Consider the following 21,799-nt stretch of genomic DNA (forward strand, 5'->3'; position numbering starts at 1 on the left):
AATTTTACGCTCCATTTTGGAGAAACAGGTCCTTACCATTCGACACAAGGCTTTTAATTACCATCATTACTGCTCCTGGATGGTTTTATTCAGCATAAATCAATAGTGTTGATAAGGTAAGTGTCAGTAATGAAGTGGTGGTGTGGAGTAATTAGGAGCTCAATGGAATCCAGTTGACTGAGGTAGAATATTGAAAAGAAAAGATTCCGACTCCAGGCCGGTTTGTTCGGGCGCTTGGCACAGTGGCACTGACTGGCTGGATTCAGGTATTAAAGCTCAACACTTGGCGCCCTTTCATGCTTGACTTAACATGAGGTACTTCCTCCAAGTGAGGATGGATTTAAAAGTAGGAATGTCAACTCGTACCTCAAGTCGTGGCAGGCTTACCAGGTCAGTCCGCCCTGCCATGGAAACACAAGTCTCCTCGTCAGACTTGCTTCCAGCTATAGCAGCACCTCAGCTTCCAATGACCGAGTGGGTTTAGCTCACTAAAATGGAGTTGTCATTTTATTTAGGTCCAACTCCATATATTTCTTTATCTGTGCACTTTCTTCTCATTAATTCACTCACGCACCCACTCACTCCGTCTGTCTACAAGCTGCACAACTCCTGCCATTTGCTTCTGTTTTCCCAACTCGCACGGGACGAGCCCCTAGGTTTGTTATTGTAGGCTTTGCTGAACATGAGCCGGTCTTTACAACGGATTGAAAGCATTTGCTTCCAATGAAAATCTGGTCTTAGATTACAAGGCTTCAGCCGCCGCTCGCCCCGTCTCTTCCACCAGGCAGAGAGATGCAGCAGGAGAATAGAGGAGTGGGTGTGTTGCCCCCTGGTAGAGAGAAAACTCACTTGTTAAGCCTGGGCTGCGTTTGTCCCGAGCTAATGATGTAACCCAAGCCTGCAAGACGAGAATGATTTTAGCACAGCAGAGTAGCTCGGAGAAGGGATTTGTGCATCAGTTGCGGCTGTTTACAGGCCCTGTGATTGATTCACTGATTTGCTAATCGCACTTTAATCTAATTCGTTTTTGAGAAAACAGCTTGTTTCCCGTTATTAGATGGAGATGAATGAAGTTTTTCTTTAACCTTTACTTCTTTGGTGTTGCCTTTACTTCAGCCTTTATTGTCATTTCTCTATCCTCTCACTGGAGACATAAATGTAAAGATAAGCTCACGGAAGAGTTTGGTCCATCCTCCTCTAAGGAGGATGTCTAGACCATATCAACTGGGAAGAGAACTTCTGAGGGCCCAGATTAGAGCAGCAACAACGTGCGCTCCAAACTGTTGGCGAACTGTTGTGTTTTGGCTGATGGGCGCCGCGTTGAAGCGAGTGTTTTGCATATGTGCATTATTAATGTGCAGTGCAGTGGGCGGCGTTTGAGTCAGTATCACAACATCTGTGGGAAAACAAGCCCTTGTTTCATCCCTCCCCCAGCCAGCCTCCTCACCATCACCTCCACTTCCACACCAGCTTCATTAGTGAGCCCGGAGTGCGTGTGCATATGCATCTGCCTCGGCCTGACTTGCTGGAGAGAGAGCACTAGCCAAGAGTGCCGTGGCGTATGGATCTGTGAGAGCCTCGCTCTCCTAATGGTGTATATAATTCAGGTGCCCTCCAGGCATGCTTTCAGGAATTCTTTTGCCTGAGGTAATGGGGAGCAAAGGCCTGGGTTTTAGGCCGCTGATTATTCCATTGATGTGGCGGGCTGGAAAAAAGTCATCTCCAACCAGATTAACGCCAACATCCCCATTAATTATCGATGAATCAGGGGCTTACCTAGGTGCGGGGTGTCGCCTTCTTGCAAGCTAGCCTGGTGCAGTTATCTTCTCCTGCTACTGCCAGCAGACTCGGGAGCTTTAGAAGTGCTTTGTGTGTAATCAATAAATAACTGGATCCTATTCTGTGCACTTCTTTTTTCCTCCTGCTCACTTCCAGCAGAGAGAAGTGATGCGGGACTAAAGTCAGTTATCAGCCGGTGGAATGTTTTGTTTTTTTTCCGCAGTGAGGGGAGCTACTTGTTTACCTGTTTCTTTCATGATTGTCATCTTCATTGAGGGAGGCTCATATTTCTGAATAATGATAATAACCGCCCCAGATGAAGGAGCCTCCACGCGGGCTGTATAGAACGCTTGCTGTAATTGGGTAGTTGGCTGTGGGTTAGTGTGCCTGAATGGCTTCATGTTGTTGATTCCGAATGCGGAGAAAAGGCCCGCAGAGCGACTTCCTTTCACTTTTCCTCCCGGCTCTAACACCCTAAGCTGCCTCCCCTTAGGTTAGGTTAACTGGCCTTAATAGAGTCTTATCAAAGCCCTACAGGTTGCTGTAAGCAGCCATGATGCCATTGTTATGAAAAACAGCTAGCTTTGTTAGCGCTGTTTGTGCCTGCGATTTCCTTTTTTCCACCTATTTTGCTTTTATTTTCCGCCGCCCCCCCTCTCTCATCCTCCCCTTTTGTAGTGCCGTGTTACTCCTTCCACCTAAGGTAAAATGGCAGGAGGCGCTGGGGCGACGCTTCAATAACTATTTTCCCCTCAGGATAATAAAGACTAAATCTCTCTGTCATTTTCAATTCTGCACGGGCTTGGATGGGTGAGTGGGGAAATGCGACCTTACAAGTCCTTTGTGCTCCCCTTCTCCCTCTCTTCCTCGCAGAAAGACGCGGGTGTTTTCAAGTGGCAGGGGGGAGAGAGAAATGAAAGGCAGGGTTATTTATAAATGTATTAAAATTGAATGCATTTATGAGGTGCTGTTTTCTAGCCATTCTCTGCTTGCCATTGTTGTGTCAAAGCCCCCCAGAATTCCTCGGAAATCGCATTTATTCCCTTTGAACACAGCGAATGAAGGAAGTAAACAAATGGTGTGTCTGATCGGCGCCGTCTCTTCATGTGACAGGTGACGGCCTGGACAACAGCGTGGCTTCACCGAGCACGGGAGACGATGACGACCCCGACAAAGAAAAGAAACGCAACAAGAAGAGGGGGATCTTCCCAAAAGTGGCCACCAACATCATGAGAGCGTGGCTCTTCCAGCACCTAACGGTGAGTCCACCGGAGCTGCATTCGCTCCCCGCGGCTTCACATCACCCTCCGAACACACGCAGGTTTTCTCTCTCTCTTGTCCGACACTCTTGCACACCAATGAGCCCTCGTCCACACACCACCACCAGAGTCGTCTTCTTCTCCTCCACAACGTATCGTACGGTGAGCACTTCAAAGACCCAAATCTTCAGCCCGCGCTCTCACCGCTCATCTGTTGAAAGTGAATCAGATTGAAGCCCCCGGCCAGAACTGCTACAGCACCATAGATGAGCCTTATTAAAAACAAATCTGTTGTTATTTAACAGATGCTGCGGACGCTGGAAACGGCATGTGTCGTTTTCGCTCGATGACGGCAGCGGGTTCCAGCGCTGCTGCTGACACGTAGACAAATGATCTGACACGAACATTCCCCGCCCAGGCCCCAGCCAAAACCATGCAGACTTTGGATCCTTTTTATTTCCAGAATATATTGCATCACATTACACAATCATGTTTCAAATCTACTGTGACACATAAAATCAGAGCCGTTTGCTTCGCTTATTGGGCGTTTGCCTCGTGTGCCAACAGAGCGGATTATGGTGGTTGAGACTGGATTACCACTTCAGTGTTTGTTAGTTGTTTGTCTGCTGGTCAGTGTGTTTCAACACCATTTGACTTGTATTTCGAGACCAGCCAGGCTTTGTCATGTTAATAGCAAAAACAATTCGCACCTACTTTGATATTGAACTTCATATGTAAAAACAACAACAGGGAAATGAGGAAATTCTAATCTTCTTCTCATACCAAAACCTTCCCATCACCTTGCACACACTCACACAGGCACGGTGCACACACACACACACACCTCACATACACACTTGGTTCACCTCCCACTCCCTGACCTCCACCCGTACACACCTGAAACCTTTGGGGCCACAGAGGAAAGGTGTTCCAAACATACTCACATCCTGTCCCTCCAGTAGTACAGTCCCGCACACACACGCTCACATTTGGTGAAACACAACACACCTACTGTGTCATGTTACACCATGTGTTGATGGACGCTTCTGCAGTGTTAGATCCTGAAGAAAGTCTGGGGTTGTTCTCCGGAGGGACGGTCAAGCAAGCTGGCAGCTGTAGCAAATGCACTCTGAATCAAATATCAAGTTTTAGGTGATAAATGAAGTTAACATGTAGATCCTGTTGGCTGTCACCATGTTTGCACGCGTAGATTATCTTAATAACTTAAACAATAGCTTCATTGATCTTAGTCCAAAGAAAACTAATTCATATTTTGTTTGCATTGTAAACCATTTTGGCTGTTTATGAACAGTAGTTGATGGACAGACCTACTTGGATGTGGTCAAACTGGAGAGTTTGCTTTGATGACGTGTGACCTTGGTGACGTAGCAATGCAAGCTAGCTCCAATTGTCCCGCGACATTCATGTAATTTCTTTAAGACCTGTAAATCTTGTTGCTGCCACTTCTGTATAACGTGATCATCTTCACTTGTTCTTGAGCAGTCGATGCTTCTGTTTTGACTTCTGAGGCGCAGCACAAGCTAACACTGGCTCAGCTAGCCCTGTCCAATCGAGCATCCGGTTACATGCCGGCTTAATCCAGATGGATTACCAGGGCAGCGTATTCTGACGAAGACAAATTTCTCTCCGTAAGTCTGGTCTTGCACCGGATCTGTTTTGCTCAACTGTCATGTGACCGTGGTCAGTGATGGCTACAGTGAAACAAGAGAGTTACTGAGTTACGTGACCGTCTTCTTTGATACAAAAGTTTTTTCGACAGGACTGTTGTAATAAAGCTAGGCTGAAGATAAGGCTGGGGTTGGTGCCTCCTAGTGGGCTCCCTGGCGCAGAACATTCCAGGTGATGGTCTTCAACAAATCCTGAATTACTGCCATGTGGACTCAAAGATCAGTCCTGAATCTGTATAGTCTGTAGTCAGAACAAAGCAGACTGGGCTCACTCATGGTCAGTGAAGTACACCTAACTTTATTAACACCATCTTAAGTGTTTCTTTTACCGTCATTATCGACCAACCTGCGGTTGAACAAGGCATTTCATATGTACTGCCTGTACTGAAAATAACAGGTTTGGGAAGAATGGGGATCCTGCTGTTTATTTCCTGTGATTCGCCCTCACATTTGGGCCCTCGGGGGGTTCCAGTCTACTGAAGGGGAAGGTGGGTGTTGAGCTGCAGCTGTGATTGCACCAGCGTTGTAGGTGGTAGGTGGCAGTCATTCAGACTCTGGATTTCAGAAATGGTAGTCAAACATCTCTGCTTTTCACATCAGGCTTATTTGAATATCTGTTTGGTGGAGGATGGTGGGTTTCTTAATCAACTAAAACTAAATGTTTTTCACTGTTTAAGTCTATTGACTAGAGTACAACAGGACAAAAGCTGATGTGTGTAAGAGAGACATTGGCAACAACAATGAAGGCAGAATGATCACACACGCTACTGTTTGCTTCACATCTTAGAGACTCGGCTCTGCTCGACCTGCACGTCAAGTTTGGTCTCTGCTGTCTTTGTTTAAAAAGACAGTTGATATATTTATGTCGATTTATAAAGAGAAATTATTGGTAGATTTTTGATTTCCGCTTCAACGCTGTGACTGTCAGACACATTGTGGGGCGGTTGGAAAGATGGTTCCATCAACAGTCGGGTAGTTGTGATGGCTAATGATCCTTGCTGCGGGTCGGGGGATGCAGGGCAGGCTCGTGCTGAGTATGCCTGAAATATATTTGGGTCTGTGTCCAGTCAGTGATTTATGAACAAGTGGTAATGTTTCAAAATGACTGTTGGAACTGACCAGCAGCCAGAGGCCAAACTGAAGGGAAGGCGTGATGACATCTTGTCATTTAACCACATTGTCACAACTTCACAGACAAAGTGGTTGTCAGATGAAGTGGTCGAATAGCAAAGAGGGAAGAGATGTAAAATGTCCTGCAGTGGAACGCTGAAGACTTGACACAGCGAGCGGTTTGAATGGGTTTGTGAAGATGATGACAGTTGCAGCTTGTTGAGCGTCTCTTTCCAAAACGCCCAATGAGCTCATCGGCTGTTGACAGCTCTTGAGGGACAAGTCCATCAGGAGAACTTGGCCGTGTGGCCTCGGAGCGAGGACAGAACTCGCTGCTGTAGAACCAGGCTGTTAAACATGCGGCTGACCAAAGTCAGTGCCCTCAACTCATTTCATCTGTTCAGAGAGATGGCGCGTCAGATATGTGCTGACTGAACATCTGAGACATTAATAGCCATCGGGTTTTAATAGATTCAGTTAGTGAGTTCAATAAAATGTACTTGGAAGTACTATACTCAAGAGACAAACAGATAAAACTCAGACATTGATGGAAGGAAAATGGCTTTCTGTGTATTACAACTAAAATATTATGAAGTCTTTATACACTGCTCCCAAGAACGGCGTTTGACTGGGTGCCTTGAAAACCTCTTGACACTTGCCGCTCTTTTGAACGACAAGCCGCTCAGTGTCTCAGCAAGATGCGGAACATTAGTCGAATAAGTGGAATCCTCTTCTTTTCCTAATTCCATTGTTCAGCAGGGAAGCCCCTTCACCCCCTCCACATTCCTCTTAAATGGTATTTTCTTGTTTAATTTAACAAGAAATGAGTAGTAAATGAAAGCTCAGGCGTCAAATCCCCAACGCTCGTCGCTCGCTGCTCTCCGCTCCCCAATGAGAAGGCAATTTGTGAAATGATGTGATGGAGTAATTAGATGGAATTCACCCCCATCTTGTGTGTGTGTGTGTGTGTGTGCCAGAGCGAGCGCAGGAGCCTCGGCTTTCTGCATGTTAGCATCAGTATATTAGCCTGGCAGGCTGGGGAACACTCACATACACATTATCACTAACAGGCTCTCGCTCTGGCTCTCCTCCCCTCCTATTTGTACGCAGACGGAGTGTAACCAGGGGCAGCCGTGATCGCAGCCCATAAAAGAAGCCAACCCTCAATGATCGCCCCCCACCTACTCCTTCTTCTTCACCCTTTAAAATGTGTAAAATGCACTGGGAGGGGATATAAAAAAAACTGCAAGGCATAATCCTGCATTAATACAATTAGAGTCTAATTTAAAGGCTCGCGTACGCAGATGTAGCTGAGGTGGGGGCTCTCTCCTCGTGGGTTTTTTTTTTTTTGCTTCAACACAGCAGCGTACAGCCGGCAGTTTTGACCAGAAACAGGTGTGAAAAGCGATATAATTCATTTCTGCACTGGCAGAGCAGGCCAGGAGTCGTGCTGTCTTGGGCTTTGGGTGGTAAAAGAATCCAGATAGGGTGTGGTAGCAGGCCGCCGAGGTGAGGGGAGGCCATCGCTACAGCTCCTGGATCAACACCTTCAGATGGACCCTACGTTGCTGATAATTACACGGGCTAGTGTTCAGTCAAAACGTCGGGAATAAATAAAGAACAACGAACGCAAGTGGAAGTGGAAATGCTAGTGCATGAAATATAATAATAATTTGGACAAATCTTTCAGATGCAGACCAAACGTTTTCTAAGAAAATATGTCAGAATAGAACAATTCCTAAGTGATATGGTTTTAGCTATATGTTGAGATACTTTATTTTCTGATGGTTATGTTGGGTGAATCCCAAGTAATGACATCATTACAATGTCGACACAATGGTGTGGAAACATGGCGAAATGTGAGTCAGAGGCAGGAACAAGCAGCATTGTCAGTTTGGATTTAGCATGTATTCAGATGAATGTTTTCCGTTTTGCTGGTCCCATGATTGTTGTTCCACTTGTGATTTGATGGGCAAATTAAAAATGTCACGAAGGATAACTCCAAATGAGCGTTGAAGCCTCTCGGACGCCTGGTTTATGACTCTGAAAGGCACCAGGAAGTAGCTGAAGCGCATCAGCTGACTGTGTTTTATGTATTTGTTCATGCAGAACAACAAAGAGGGGATGTCCTTCTCGACAGTGCCGTGGTGTGCTGTGGTGGCTGTGGTGGCCTGGTGTCTCCGATTAGCTCTTAATTCAATCGGAGTGGCAGCAGAATTTGTGGCGCCACTGTATTAAGATTTCAAAGCGTCACTGGGAGGACAGACAGATTTGCCAGAAACAGGCGTGACACTGTGACAGGACAGAGCGCCAGAGAAGAACAAGGGTTATTCTTATTCCCTGCTTTTTCACTGTGATTCAGACACTTTATCTCTGGGAATAGATTTGGCTCGTGTTCCTGCTAGCTCTGGTGCTCCTGCCCGACATTGAGTGGCTGCTTAGCTGCTGAAAATCCAGAGGTTCATGACATGCTCCTTCTGATTTAGAAGTAGTTGGTGTCAAATATGAGGCAGCTGAGTCAACCTGTCCACCCCCACTAGACACACACTGAGCCCCCACCCCCACGTTACCCCACACCTTGTAATGAAAACATCATCAATTATCCTACTTGACAGGCCCCTGAGACCAAAGCCCCCCTTTTGGGGCTTCTTTTTGTCAACTGACCCCTGCGCACACACAAAAATGACATTTCACACACTTGCAACTATTCCATGTGGACACGATGCTTTGTTGATGAGGTTGATGCAACTCAAACCTCGGCAGCGTTGCTCAGCTCCGCGCCGGCGTCCATTATGTGGGGTTCTGAGGCGTGGGTGTAGGGAGTTGCTGATGCTATCGCCAGGGCATGTCCTGACATGGACTCCAGAAAAGCCATCTGTTTCATGATTGATGGACAGAATGATGGATGGATGTGTAGATGAATTGGAGGATAAAAGGGCACAGCAGAGCGACACATGGCAGACGGGGTCAGCTCAGAGCGGATCACTTTGTTTGTATCAGTTTGCAGAGGCATTAGTGACTTTTCACATCATTTATCCCTCCGAAAACACGGTCCTGCCGAAGTGACTTTTGGGGCCATTAGCCAGAATTTAAAGTTTTGTTGTATGATAGTCATAACCAAAAGTTGAGATCATGAAAGCTGCGTCCAGCTGGCGATTCCCTGCTGAAAGCGCCATCAAAACCAAATTGACAACATGCTTTCTCCCTTTTAGTAGCAATATTCCCATCATTTGATATGGTTTTTACTGCATTAAAAGACATTTTCAGTTTGATATGGTGACTTTTTAATGCTCACGTATGATTGAACAATATAGTTTGATGCATTCTAAGAGTCACGGTTATGTAGCAATGCGTCATTTCTCATGGTTACCTTTTCATTTAAACGTGCTCTGCAGCTTGGCCAAGCCGCTCCTAGATGTGGTTGGCCTGCTTTATAGCTGCATGCCCTCTTTAATGAAATTCATAAGTTTGGGTTTCTGTGGTGTTGCGCCGTGTGTCTGACCTGCCAAGACTGCACGGGGAATGGCTTGTTTAGAGTATTGTCTAAAGAAAAAAAACTCAGTTGTATATGGATCGAAATTGAGGAAATTGGAACTGCGTTGCCCCGTTGCCAGTTTGGATCCGCAGCCGTGGTTTTACGCTTCGTCTTTGGTGGTAGATTTTATCACCAAACATCTTAGACTCCAATCAGTTTAGACATTAATTGTGTGTTCTCATTACTTCCACATGACTGTGCACAGTTGGCTTTCGAAGGACCTCATGTTCACCTTCAAGTAATCAAGTAAAAGCATTACACACCGGATTGTTTGAATCTTGGGTGTTTCTTTATTTCCATTTGTCTTTTATTTGTAATTGGAAACAGATACACATTCATGCTGCTCCATTACATTCAGTGTTTAGAATGTATAAATAAAATATCAAACGTATCCCTGAGCACTGTCAGTGTGTGAGCCAAATGAAAGGAGGCGAGGAAGATAGAAAAATTGTTGATCTGATGAGAAAACTGAATGGGGGCTAAGGGTTCAGGGGGACCAAGTGTTGACAGTCATATTGTCTCTAATAATGAAATTTCACTGTATAAATACAGGGCAAAATTTGGCTCTTATTTCACGTTCAGTAAATGGAAGGCTTCTGGACGTGTCTTGCATTTCAATCAGTTTCTATTTGCAATGCATTTGAGAGACAGGAAATGGCACAAATATATGATATTGAAATCGTATTGAAAATAAAAGAGTGAGACACATTTGTAAGTGAGCGGGCTGCAGGCCGTGCTTTGCCCTGGTCTGACTTAAAAAGACCAAACCGCTTTTATGGCTACATCAGAGTTTTGTGTCCAGCGTGCAGGTTTTCACTTCTTGTGCTGGTTTTTAAAAGCCCAGAAGGAGGCTAAAGTTTTAATCAGTGTCACCTATGAACTCCCCCAAGATGTTCGGGCCAAAGGCAGCCATATGTGTTGATCTGGCCTTCGATGAGAGGAGGGCCGGCGTGCGTCCCGGGGAACGTGAGAACTTTACAGACCCCAAGGTTGGTCATCAGGAGTGCAGCGCTGAAGGGCATGGAGGACACAGAGGCAGGGTGGAGGCAGGCTTCTGACAGGAAACCTGAGTTTCTGCTTGCCTTGCTTTATCGTCGTTAATTCTGTGTCGTATCTGGGAAAGTGAGTGTGTTTCAGTGTAGTGAATCGGAGAGATTTACAGCTTCGTGCCGCGACAGTCTTTCACTCTGGCCGTACTTTCATGATCTGCTGTTTGAGACACGCTTGTGGGCTACACACCAGAACACGGACATGCGAAATGGTCTTTTGTTCACGAGTGGCTGGGACGTCTTTTGTCTTCACTTATTTGGAAGTGCACTTCACACAGCTGTGACGTCAGCACCTGGGTGCGGTGTGGAGTTCCCCTCTACCGCTCTGGTATTTATTGGATGGTGAGTGGCGAGCCTGGGGAAAATATTGTCATAAGTCTGCGGTTCTCCTGATGGAATGTTCATATTCAACACTTGCAGATCACAGATAGGCTGGCTGACACTTTGAATTACAGGCTGGTTCCATTCAGAGCAAGTGGTGATGAAGTCATGGCGGTCAGCAGTTATGTTCACTTGTTAGGGACTCTGTTAAAGCCTTGGGTGGCGTGACCTCAAATTCATATCAGACCTTTCAATGGTATTTTTATTTTAATCGAGCGTGACACTTCAAATTCATTTTTTTTCATGTTGACGTCTTGATTTATTTGAGTGACTTTCTGCACTTGGTCAGAGGTTTCAGACCAACACATTTAATGTGGAAACTCTGGTTTGTGTGACTTATTTTTTCTTTTTTGCTGAATGCTCTGCTATGTTTCACCAACTTTCGATGCAAGTTGTGCAGTATTTGATTCTAGAATCATGTTGGACAAAATGTTGAATGTAACTGTTGATGTAACTCAGTATGTGTTGCTTTTCAGGAAGTAAATATTTGCATTATTTCTGTGAGTGTTGCCTTGTTTCTGTTCCTGTCAACGTCCCTGCACACATTCCCTGTGGTCCACTGTTGTAGAGAATTGTGACTGTGTGAAGACATGAACTTCCGTGTCGGACAAAAAGGATTTCCAATGGCCAAATGTTGAAATTAGCTCATCAGAACTGCGGAAATATTTGTGGTAGCCAGCAGCTTTTAGGAAAGCGAGTTTAACATAGCATCTCAGTGTAGCATGATTTTGTTCAGGCGGTGATATATTAACTCTGCAAAGTGTGAAATCACATTAGTGCTAGCTGTTAGCCATTATCCATTAGGCTGTGTTTGGTGATCCAGAGGATTGCCGGATCTTTTCTGGCTGGAGTCAGCAGCTCGATACCTTTTACTTACAGCCGCTGCAGCAGCCTGCCCTAGATACATTCTGTGCATTTGTGTGTGTGTGAGATAGCATATTCAATTTGTGCTATTATTTATATGTGTCAGCTTCATGTGTCTTGTGCAAGTGTGCGTGCGTGCGTGTGTGCGAGCGTGCGTGCCTTTGTGAGTCATTGCATGCCAGTGCTCGACGTCTCCAGTTGCTCCGCCATCGTGGTAATCAGTTTGCACATTGGCTGAACTAATTTATCAATTCAGTTCCTCCCACTTGTATTCTCTCCCGAGCGTGAAGCCTCTCTCCTTCCCCTCCACTCCGTCTCAAACAAAACACTTCTCTCTGAAACACCATAAGGGTCTCTCCTATCTTTTATGCATGGCATCTGCCTTCCTGACTCCGCTGCCGTTCCCTCACTCCTTCTCACGCAGTTTCTCTGCCACTCAGAGCCGTTTTAATGACCACGAGCTGAGTGTCGTCCCAAAACTGTGTGGGTTGTGTTGTTTGACAAGCATCTGCTTGATTAATGGAGAGCAGGGAGGGCAATTGTTTTCCCCACTAGCAGCATGAAGAACAGGAACTGTTGAGTTCAAGGTCAAAGAAGAATTTCTCTCATTCATGTTCAGTGCTTATCAAGGGTTTCTTTAAATGGCTCCTGTCTCTAGGCGCCATTGCCAATATGTCTCTTTATAAACCTTCAATTTAACGTGGTACTTGACTTCCATTTGAATCTGAAACTCTGTAAGTGTAAGTGCAGCTGTTTGACCTTTTCTGCACCTTGATTTGAATGTTGCGTGGAGGTCATTGACGTTAGCTTTGTGGAGTACTGCAGAAACATCACTGAGGGACTGCTTTTTGTACCTGCCGTCATAAATCGCCCACAGATTTCAACTGATGTCTAACCCAGAATCAAACCAGAGCGGCCAGTGATTTAGGACTCATGGGAGAAATCCAAAATATGTCCAACATGACTCTGGTGGTTGTAATTCTCAGGAAAAGTACCATAGAAATGAGCAGGTAAACTGATTGTATAAGAGGAACATGGCGACTGTACACATTGATAGCACTTGTGTCGTGTAGAAACCGGCTGCTTGTGTGTTTACAGTGGCTCGGTGACCCGAGGAGCTTCTGCATGAGGAAAGGTTGTGCAGTCAGGTGTACGCGTGCCTGTCTGTGCCCATGCTGCGGGAACAAACACTGGAAGAATAGCTTTCCTTCTGGGAACTACATATGAACACTCAAAACATGCCGCTGCTTTTTGATGTTTTTACGGTGAGAACTTGTGGTGTCTGGAAGATGTTTGATTTGATCTCAACATGTCTGCTTGGATATGGACCCGATGTGTTTGTGTGTCCAGTGGTGTGAGAGAATCGGTAGCTAGTGAAGCAGGTGGGCAGTGCAGACCGGCAATAACTCATGGTGGTGGTGCTGAAGAGAGCTGAAGGCGTAGCAGGGAAAATGCCAAACCAGTGCGGCACCTTTTAAACTCCTGAAATCAGGTGTTCGTGCTCTGCTTTCTTGGCCAGTCCTCCTGTTGTGATTGGACTCTCTCTGTGCAGCGGTGGAGGCAGGGAGAGCAGCTCTGGGTGCTGCTCACTTGTTTGTTACAACAGATTAAGTCATTGATTTGTGAAAGTGGTGCACTGATGGAGAAGGCCCTCTGCTGCCCGAGATGAGGACAGAGTGAAAACCACGCGAGAAACATTTGGCAGAGGAGATCAAGCTCTGGATGTCGGAGGGGAAGAAGATGACAGCTAACAGTAACAAGAGGAGTTAAATGGAGATGGGAGCAAAAAGGGAAGGAACATGAGATAGTTTAGCTAAATATAGAACTGAACGATAGAGAGGGTGCTGAGGGGGGAGGAAATTTGGGAGATAGGAGGGTGAGAGGAGGGGGGAGGGGTGGAGACTCGCATTTGAATGACGGAGATGTCAAAGAAAGACGGCAGAGAGGGTGAGACTGCTTCATCTCTTTTCCTTCTAACCTCACTGACATCTGCCCCTCCAACAGCATAAGGGAGTCATTCTGGAAAATCCAGACCCGTGTTCCCCAACCCGAGTCCCCCCCGCTCCTCCAGGGCAACAGAGAGTTTCTAATTAAAACGACAGGGGCAAAAGGGTAATTATGATAATAGCATAATAATATCGCAGGGGTTATTAGAATGTTCTGAGGTCCCCAAATTGCTTCCTCAAGGGGATCAGATTTCAGTGGTGTTATGTTAAGTCAGATTTCCTTCAAAGTCAGGTGGAATGAAAGGGTACCCTGCTGATCGAGGAGAAATCTGATGCTGGAGCAAAGGGCGGCTTGAAGAAGTCCTCCACCATGACAGCCGCTTCTTCGCCTCACTGGGCTTGACCACAACCAACTCAACCAGTACAGTGAAGTATCACCTTCCAGTGTGATACAGGGAAAGACTAATCCAGACATGAGGCAGGCAACTGGCCCCTGTAGTTGAAGTCCTCGCACTCGCACTTGTGAATTATTCTGCTAAGTTAAGCAAGTTCAGAAGCCTTTCAGCAGAAACAAGCAAATATTCCAGACAAAGGTCGTCTCCCTCAACTCCACTGAGATTTAGTAACCATTTTATACAATGTCATTGTTGATGTTGTGTTTTGATGTTGCAGACAATATAAATAAGAACAAATTCCATTGATCCATCTTCCTCAGAGCTTTGTCTTCTGGCTCAGCTCTTCACTGCCATGAAAGACTGATGAAGAGTCCTCTGTCCATGTCACGCTCCCTCGTTCCTTTACTTTACTTTCCTGGACACTACGCCGTTCTTTGTCTAAATTCAGGATTGCTGTTGCATGTTCAGAGAATGGTGGCTTTTGACCCGTGAAGAACTGATTTTACACTTCTACTCTCCGGCATCTCATTTGACAGGAGAGTCTTTGAGATGTTGAACAATCAGTTGCAGACTTTCGTTTGTTTTTTGCCTTCTGACTGTGTAAAAAGCGGTGTGTATCAAGGGTGCGTGTGCCGCCCAAGTGTTTATCTTGAAGCTTGAACACAGGGTGAGATTGGGATCTGTGTACGGTGTGAAGATATCCACTGCGCGGCGGGACGTCCCCCGGCTTTGGCTCAGCGTTGCCTGGTACCTGGTGGGGATGAGGTTTTGTGCATCCCTCCCACTCTCCCTTTACACAATGTCTGCATCCCAGGCAGCCCCGGAGGCAGCCCACCTCCAGCTGTGGCTGCCGTTCACCGCACCGCTTGGTGCAATACCATTGCGTTGGAGTGCCTCCCTTCGCTCAAATAGGCGGTAATTACGGGCTTAAAGAGGTTTAGTGGTCCAGCAAACTACATAATCACCCCTTGAATTAGCCCCAGCTCATCAGCCTCAGTCCAACGAGCAGCGTTTACCTCGAGCACCAGCTAGCATGCCGCTCTCCCTGCTCCTTATTGCACAGAGGGAAGCGCGGCGGCAGGTGTGCAGCAACATCCGGGCCCTCACTAAATGTCGTCTTCTTCAGCTGGAATCAGGCGGGCTAATGATGCACGCCCTCACTCCGGGTGAAAGCATCCGGAGCACAAACATGGCCCACGGTCGGAACTGGTTTCCTTGAGTATCAACAGACCTCACCCACTCCATTCTGTGGATACACAATACAGTACTTTGTCAAGACCTGAGACTCGTTCATGTGCATACACGCCATAAGCCTGGGCACACACACACACACACACACACACACAGACCCACCCATCCTCACAGCACACGGATGAAGTCACACTTTGCTGCTGTCGCCCCAGGAGTTAACACAACGTGAACATATCACTTATCGTGGGGGATCCGTTTGTTGTCTACTGGAGCTTTAACGACACACTTTGCATCGTTTCCCTCACCAGCTAACTAGATTTATCTCATTACCGAAGGCGACCGCTCCCTGAGACTTCCCTAAATCTACAGAAGCTGTTTTCCAAGAGGGAAAGGCTCATTAATGAATAAAAAATGGGAGAACATCTGTTTTCCTCAATCCCCTTCGTCTCTGGAAGACGGCGAGATGTGACGACCAAAACAGTTGGCAGAGGAGCGCGCTGCTTCATGGTGTGTACATCGACCAGTGCAATGGATGCTGAATAATTGATGCCACACACTTGAATACATGTTTATTGTCTCATGTCTTTTGCTTAGCATCACACACTGAAATGTTCATTGAGCGCTCGCATCCTGGAGAAGGTTCATCCTGCTCCCCCAAATCATCCGTTTCTACTCTGTTTTGTTGTTTTCTATTGGAGCATCCACAATCAGAGGAAATTGGGTTAGAGGTGCTTTGTTTTTTCTCTTGTTGTTGTGCTCACTCTCACTCCCTTTTCTTCATCTTTAATCCCTCTTTTCTGTCAGAGGCAGCTTTGTTGCCGGGTCCCTGCTCCCTAATGAAGTCAAAGGGATGTCTGTCGATGCCACCTACACAGGAAGGAATTTAAAATGGCAAAGCTTCTGCTCTCAATATTAAACACACACACACACACACACACTCTCACATAACATGAACCTTCCACTGCATAAGTTAAAAAAAAAAGGGTACAAAGATGCTCTTCAAGATGCAGTCAACTTACTTTTGGAGTTGTTCTGTGGAGACAATGCGTTTGCTTCCCAGATTTGGATTGTACGTGATGTTAGTCTAACTCTGATGGGCAGCTTGCTTTCCACAGAGATCTGACCCAGGAACTGTGAGAGCAGCAGGCGAGTCAAACTTCAGGTTATTGTTTCCCAAACTCACTGCCGTGCTTGCTGACGTCGTGTGCCGCATCCAATCCAAAGTCCTATTTGAACAGCAGGTGGGATAGTAAATCAGCAGCTCGGGTCGAATGCGGTTTCGTGGTTCTTTATAGGCTACTAACGACCAAGGATGCATGTTTCTCATTTGGAAAACCACATAGCTAATTATTGGGTTGTTTACAGCAGAGCTTCAAACTCCTTGGATTCATCATGTTTCAAACGCAACTTGCCACACTGACAGCTGTGAGAGAAATGTCTCTGTCTCTCTCTCTATCTTTCCACCCACTTATCCATCCATCTATCTATCTATCCATCCGTCCATCTATCAATCTATCATCTATCCATCCACCCATCTATCCATCCATCCATCCATCCATCCATCCATCCATCCATCCATCCACCCATCTATCCACCCATCTATCCATCTATCCATCCACCCATCTATCCATCCATCTATCCACCCATCCACCCATCTATCCATCCACCCATCTATCTATCTATCCATCCTGATTCATTTGTCGGTGAGTCGTTACTCGCAGTGTTTCGCTTCGTTAACATAAACTGCAGTAACAAGAATGACTCAGCCTCTGGTTTTGTTTCTTCCCCTCCCTCCTCTTATTAGTCCCAAGAGACCACGGTGAGGTTTTACTCAGTCTCAAAGAACAAATTACCTCTGAGAAGTTCCCCCTCTTTCCGTCTCTAAAAGTGCGGCAGGCACAGCTCCTCCTTTGAGGAATAGAACGAGGAAGTATGGAGGGAGTTTTACAGAATATTTATACTCTTATCGCAAATTTAACCGCCAGAGGCTTCTCACATCCACATCCAGGACGCCTCAGCTTTTCTCTACCCCCTTTTCTGGCTTCAGCCTAAACTCTCTTCTTCGTGTCTTTTGGGTCGGCGAGGACGACCGGCAGAGGGAGGGGATGCTGCAGTTGTTCTGTAATTGTACTTCTCACACGTCAGACTGGAACTACATACACACTCCAAACATAACAGTTGACACTTTGATTGGAGTACTTCATATAGGCAAGACGCTGGAGATGTAAAGGTCAAAGGTCATTCATGCGCTTCATTCCATTTCCATCATTTCTCTCAATAAATGACGTTGTGAAGCTTTAAAAGTTACTTTTGTGATACTTGAAATGTGTCTAAGCCGCAAAACAGTGAAGGATGTGAATAAATCTGTCGCTTGTTGATGACATCACTCTGTGGTTCAGTACAGTTCCACAAAGTGGAGTGGCCATTGATGTATGTCATGGTCTGCAGGTAATGGACTGAGCTGAGCAGGTTGATATCAACCGGAGAACAATGGGGAGGACTGGTCCAGCTCTGCTGGGTTCAGGATGGAGACAGATGTCCCACTACGTCTGCACTGATTAGGTTTCATGTGTCTTTGATGGCAAAGTAACTACTTCATTATATCTCATACAGAAATATTTGACCGAATAAAAACACACCCACACATGCTCAAAGTTGGACTGATAAGAGAACAGCACGAGAGGGAAAACACTCGCTCAGCCTGACACGCACACACACGTATCAGTGGAACCAGGTGGAACGTCTCATGAAAGGAGTTGTATATTTGGCCAGTACGTATCATTAAGATAGGAGGAGGAGGAGGAGGAGGAGGAGGGGAAGGGAGGGAGGGAAGGATGCTGGGAAGCTTCCCGTCTGCTCTCATGAAGAACATGTTATTGCCTTTCTAGGTCTTTCTCTCGCTGGCCCCCTCGTTGAACAGCACTCAAACATAATATTGCAACAGCTACACCAGTGGACTCGGCACTACATAAGTAACATTAAACAAAAGAAAACCAGTCAAAGTGTAACTTAACTAACGTCAGGCTTGGACACATTCGCACCAGCTGTGTGTGTGTGACTGTGATCCCATCTCAGTGCGTGAGAGTGTTGAGAAGCTGGAGGGGATGAAGTGTCAGAAACAGGGTGTATTTGTGCTCGGCTGTGGCCCCTGGCATGGCCGCAGCCTCCCCCCCTACCCCCCAATATCACGAGGCCTTGACTCTCCCTGCCGCTCATGGACGTCATAGAACGGACACTTTTATCTGTCTGTTCATCTTCAGTAAGCTTTGTCTGCAGAGATAAAAGACACTAGCTCACATGATGGGCTTCAGTGTGTCAGCAGAGTATCGATGAAAAATGTCACACGCGTGAGTGTGTCAGATGCCTCTCTTTACCAGCGCGGACGGCCGAGTGGCGCCACCGCTTTCCATCTTTATAATTCAATTAACATGTGCTCGTGTGGAAATCTGAAAGTGTGGAGGCCCGGACACTCGCTCGAAGCCACAATTCAGTTCTAACTCTGCTGACGAAATGAGCCTCCCGGAGGCTCCTCCTCCTGCCTTCGCCCATCACATGGACGACAGACGCTTGGGAAAGTCTCGCTCCCTCCTCCTGCTCCCACCGTTAGACACAATCATGTTCATTATGCATCGGAGGGAAAAAAGAGAAAGTCACTGGCACCACTCTGATTTTACACGTCTGATTGACTGTTCAGTGTGTGTAACGTGATATCATGGGATGGCGTAAAAATAGCGCAACACTTTTCAGGGCATTTCGCTTGTCATGTCAACAATATTTTCAGGCCGTTTCACGGCACTTACTCTTCACAGGGTTCCATTGTGAGGGGATGACGTGCCGTTTTACCAGCACAATCTACCAAATATCACTGTGGTAATGAAAAGCACACACTGTATCTTGAACCAGACAGTGGCCGCTTCATTAGAAAGCCGCTTGATGAAGTGCTGGCGCCGTCTGCTCCATCTTCTGAACATGCATGCTCCTTCACACTCAAAACAACAGGACTGTAGGGGTCTTTAAGTGATGTGTTTTCACCAGAAAGTCTCTGAGGATCCCGTGTCGCTACACACGTTTGGACATCAAATGACGTCTGCAGAGTCGTTCAGCTGTCGCTGCCTTCATGTAGTCAAGAAACCCAGAAACTTGATTGTGGATCACTCTCATGATCCACAAATCTAAAAAGAAACGCTGGCCCCCCGCTGTTTTGCTTACTGATAAATGAACCAATACAACCTTTATTGGAAAAAAAACCTTTAAATAGGGAGCATCAAAACAAGTCTTTCACAAGCTGCCTTGTTCCTCAACTTTACTGCAGACCACATTGTCTTGGTGCAACTGCTTTGCAGCTCATGAATCCCCGTTTTGCTGCAGTTTGTCAGAAAAGCAAACACAGCGCTGTCATGTGTTTCACATGAATTAACACAGTGTTAGTCGCCACAAGACTGGACGGCTTCGGGCCAGCAGAAAACTACGGCATGTCTAATGATAAAAGAAGTTGTGATGTTTTCTGTCTGACATGAAATACATCTCTCACGGTCAGCTCGGCGCCGTCTGCCGCAGCAGCAGCTTTGATGCTGGGAGAGACCTTGCTATTTAACACAGGTCACATTCCCTCCTGCTAGTGATGACGTTGGAGCTCCAAGAAGCTTTTTTTGGATCAGCGAGTGAATCAAGTTTGTCTTGCAACATTCTGTCATGCTTGATTCATGCACTCTGTTTATGATATTTGCCAAACATGGAAGGCCCCGGGGCCACAGGCCGTCCCTTTGACGCTAAATCATCAGCCCAAGTTGAAAAGAAGCCATAAGATTAAACAATTCCACTGTTGTCCAAGATGTGTTTGCCTTCAGAATTCAGTCGTCTGTCTAAATATTTCAAATCCCCTTTCACTTTTAAAACTTGCTTTTCATTATCCCTCTGAATGTTGTCTATTCACCGGGATCGTAGAAGCAACTGTGGCCTTCTATTTTTCGACGCATTAGTGACGCCAGCAGTGGAGAAATATTTCGTTTGTTTTTTTTGCGTTTAAAAAGAGAGGGAAATCTGGATTAAAAGAGAGGAATTTAAAGCTTCGGCATTTCCAAACAAAAGCAAGGAGCTCAGAAACATGGTCAGAAATGCTCACTCATCTGACTTTAAATTTCAATCACAACTTTTTTTAATGTCCGGTGCTCTATTAAAGCTTCATTTATTCAGAAGGAGGATGTGTGAAAGACCTTAAGCTGGTGTTCTCTTGAGCAGGATCAGAACCAGCAGAACCGGAGGCTGAACGGCCTGATCTTAAAAGGCGCTGCATTTGTTTCAATGTTTCGTAAAATCCAGAATATGACAAAATCTGAAGGGCCTGCTGGCGATACGAAAACACACTCCCGATTGATCGTTTGGCAAAACTTTGTAATGTTTTTCAAGTGATCTATCCTTATCTTGATTTCCATCATATTGAGTGAAATTTACACAGGACTCCAGTTTCTCCACCCCCTCACACCCTCCTCCTCCCCCCAGTTTTATGACAGCAGTCGGCACAGCTCGTGTCTTGTCTCCAACATGAAGCGCACATTGTCCTCACTGAACTAGTCTCAGTTCCCTGCTCACATAAATCACCACTTTCACATTTATACACTTTATTCCGTCCATATATTTAAACAGGTGGCTCTGCTTTTACTCGTCTCAGCTGCTTTTCTCCACTGCGGGAGACAGTCACTCGCTTATCTGGACTCCAGGAGGCTTTGACGCAGATCCAGGTCGTCTCCAGCAACAACTGGGCCGCTGTGCATTGTGCCCTTATATTTATGAAGCCTCAAAAACAACCCTGAGCGAATTGTGTTTTCTGTGTTTGGCTGCGGACAGTGGGTCCAGTGTCAAACTGGAATAAATCTGGAATTTTTTTCTTAGCTTTCCATGCAACACCTTTGGCTGAAATTTGCAGAATAAAACAATGACTGTCTCAGCACACCGGGCCGCCTGTATCTGGCTCTCCAGTCCCTTCCAGTTAGATAGTGATCTATGATCCCCTCTACTTCTTCAGCAGCGGAATTAACTATCACTTTATCACTTTAATTCTCATTGCCAAAGTCCTTCACCATGCTGTCAAGAATGGCCACAAAACTTGCACCTAACCGTCTTCTGGGCTTGTGTGCACAGCTCACTTGTCTCCAAAGGTTGAGTTGTGTTTCCCTGTTTATTCATTATTGTCGTCTCAAAACATCTGCAAATATTGTGGGTGTAATTTCCCTTTCCCGCTTCTAAACAACCCACCCGACGCTCGACTGCACCCAGGTGGCGCTGTCGTGTCTGTGGTTAAAATGCAGCAACACACACAGGCGAGGCCAGCGTGGCCTGGCCTGTATTCGGCGGGGTCAGCGTTGCGCCGGGGCCAGAGAGCGGCCGGCGTGAACACCTTTGTGTAAGAGGCTGGCTCATTACCAGCGCTGCTTCTCCACTTCACTTCACTGTCTAATTGGCTTTGCCTTTTTGGCTGCCATTAATTACAAGATTTCATATTCCATTAATGATCGCAGGAGTGAGACGCACACATACGCGGCAATATATTCAGATACCAATGAGTCTCATTAAGCGATGGACGTCGTAAAGAGTCTTTTGGCTGA

The 21,799-nt window shown here is 46.2% G+C and overlaps 1 protein-coding gene across 1 annotated transcript in view; it reads left to right on the forward strand.

Annotated features, from left to right (window-relative positions):
- Positions 1 to 21,799, forward strand: part of LOC128765258 (homeobox protein Meis1) — a 72,600-nt gene that overhangs the window by 34,538 nt on the left and 16,263 nt on the right. Inside the window, exon 8 of the mRNA XM_053875847.1 lies at positions 2,893 to 3,038. Within this exon, the coding sequence (XP_053731822.1) occupies positions 2,893 to 3,038 (146 nt within the window). The remainder of the gene's footprint in view (positions 1 to 2,892; positions 3,039 to 21,799) is intronic.

This window comes from Synchiropus splendidus, chromosome 9, assembly GCF_027744825.2.
Source record: "Synchiropus splendidus isolate RoL2022-P1 chromosome 9, RoL_Sspl_1.0, whole genome shotgun sequence".
NCBI lineage: Eukaryota > Metazoa > Chordata > Actinopteri > Syngnathiformes > Callionymidae > Synchiropus > Synchiropus splendidus.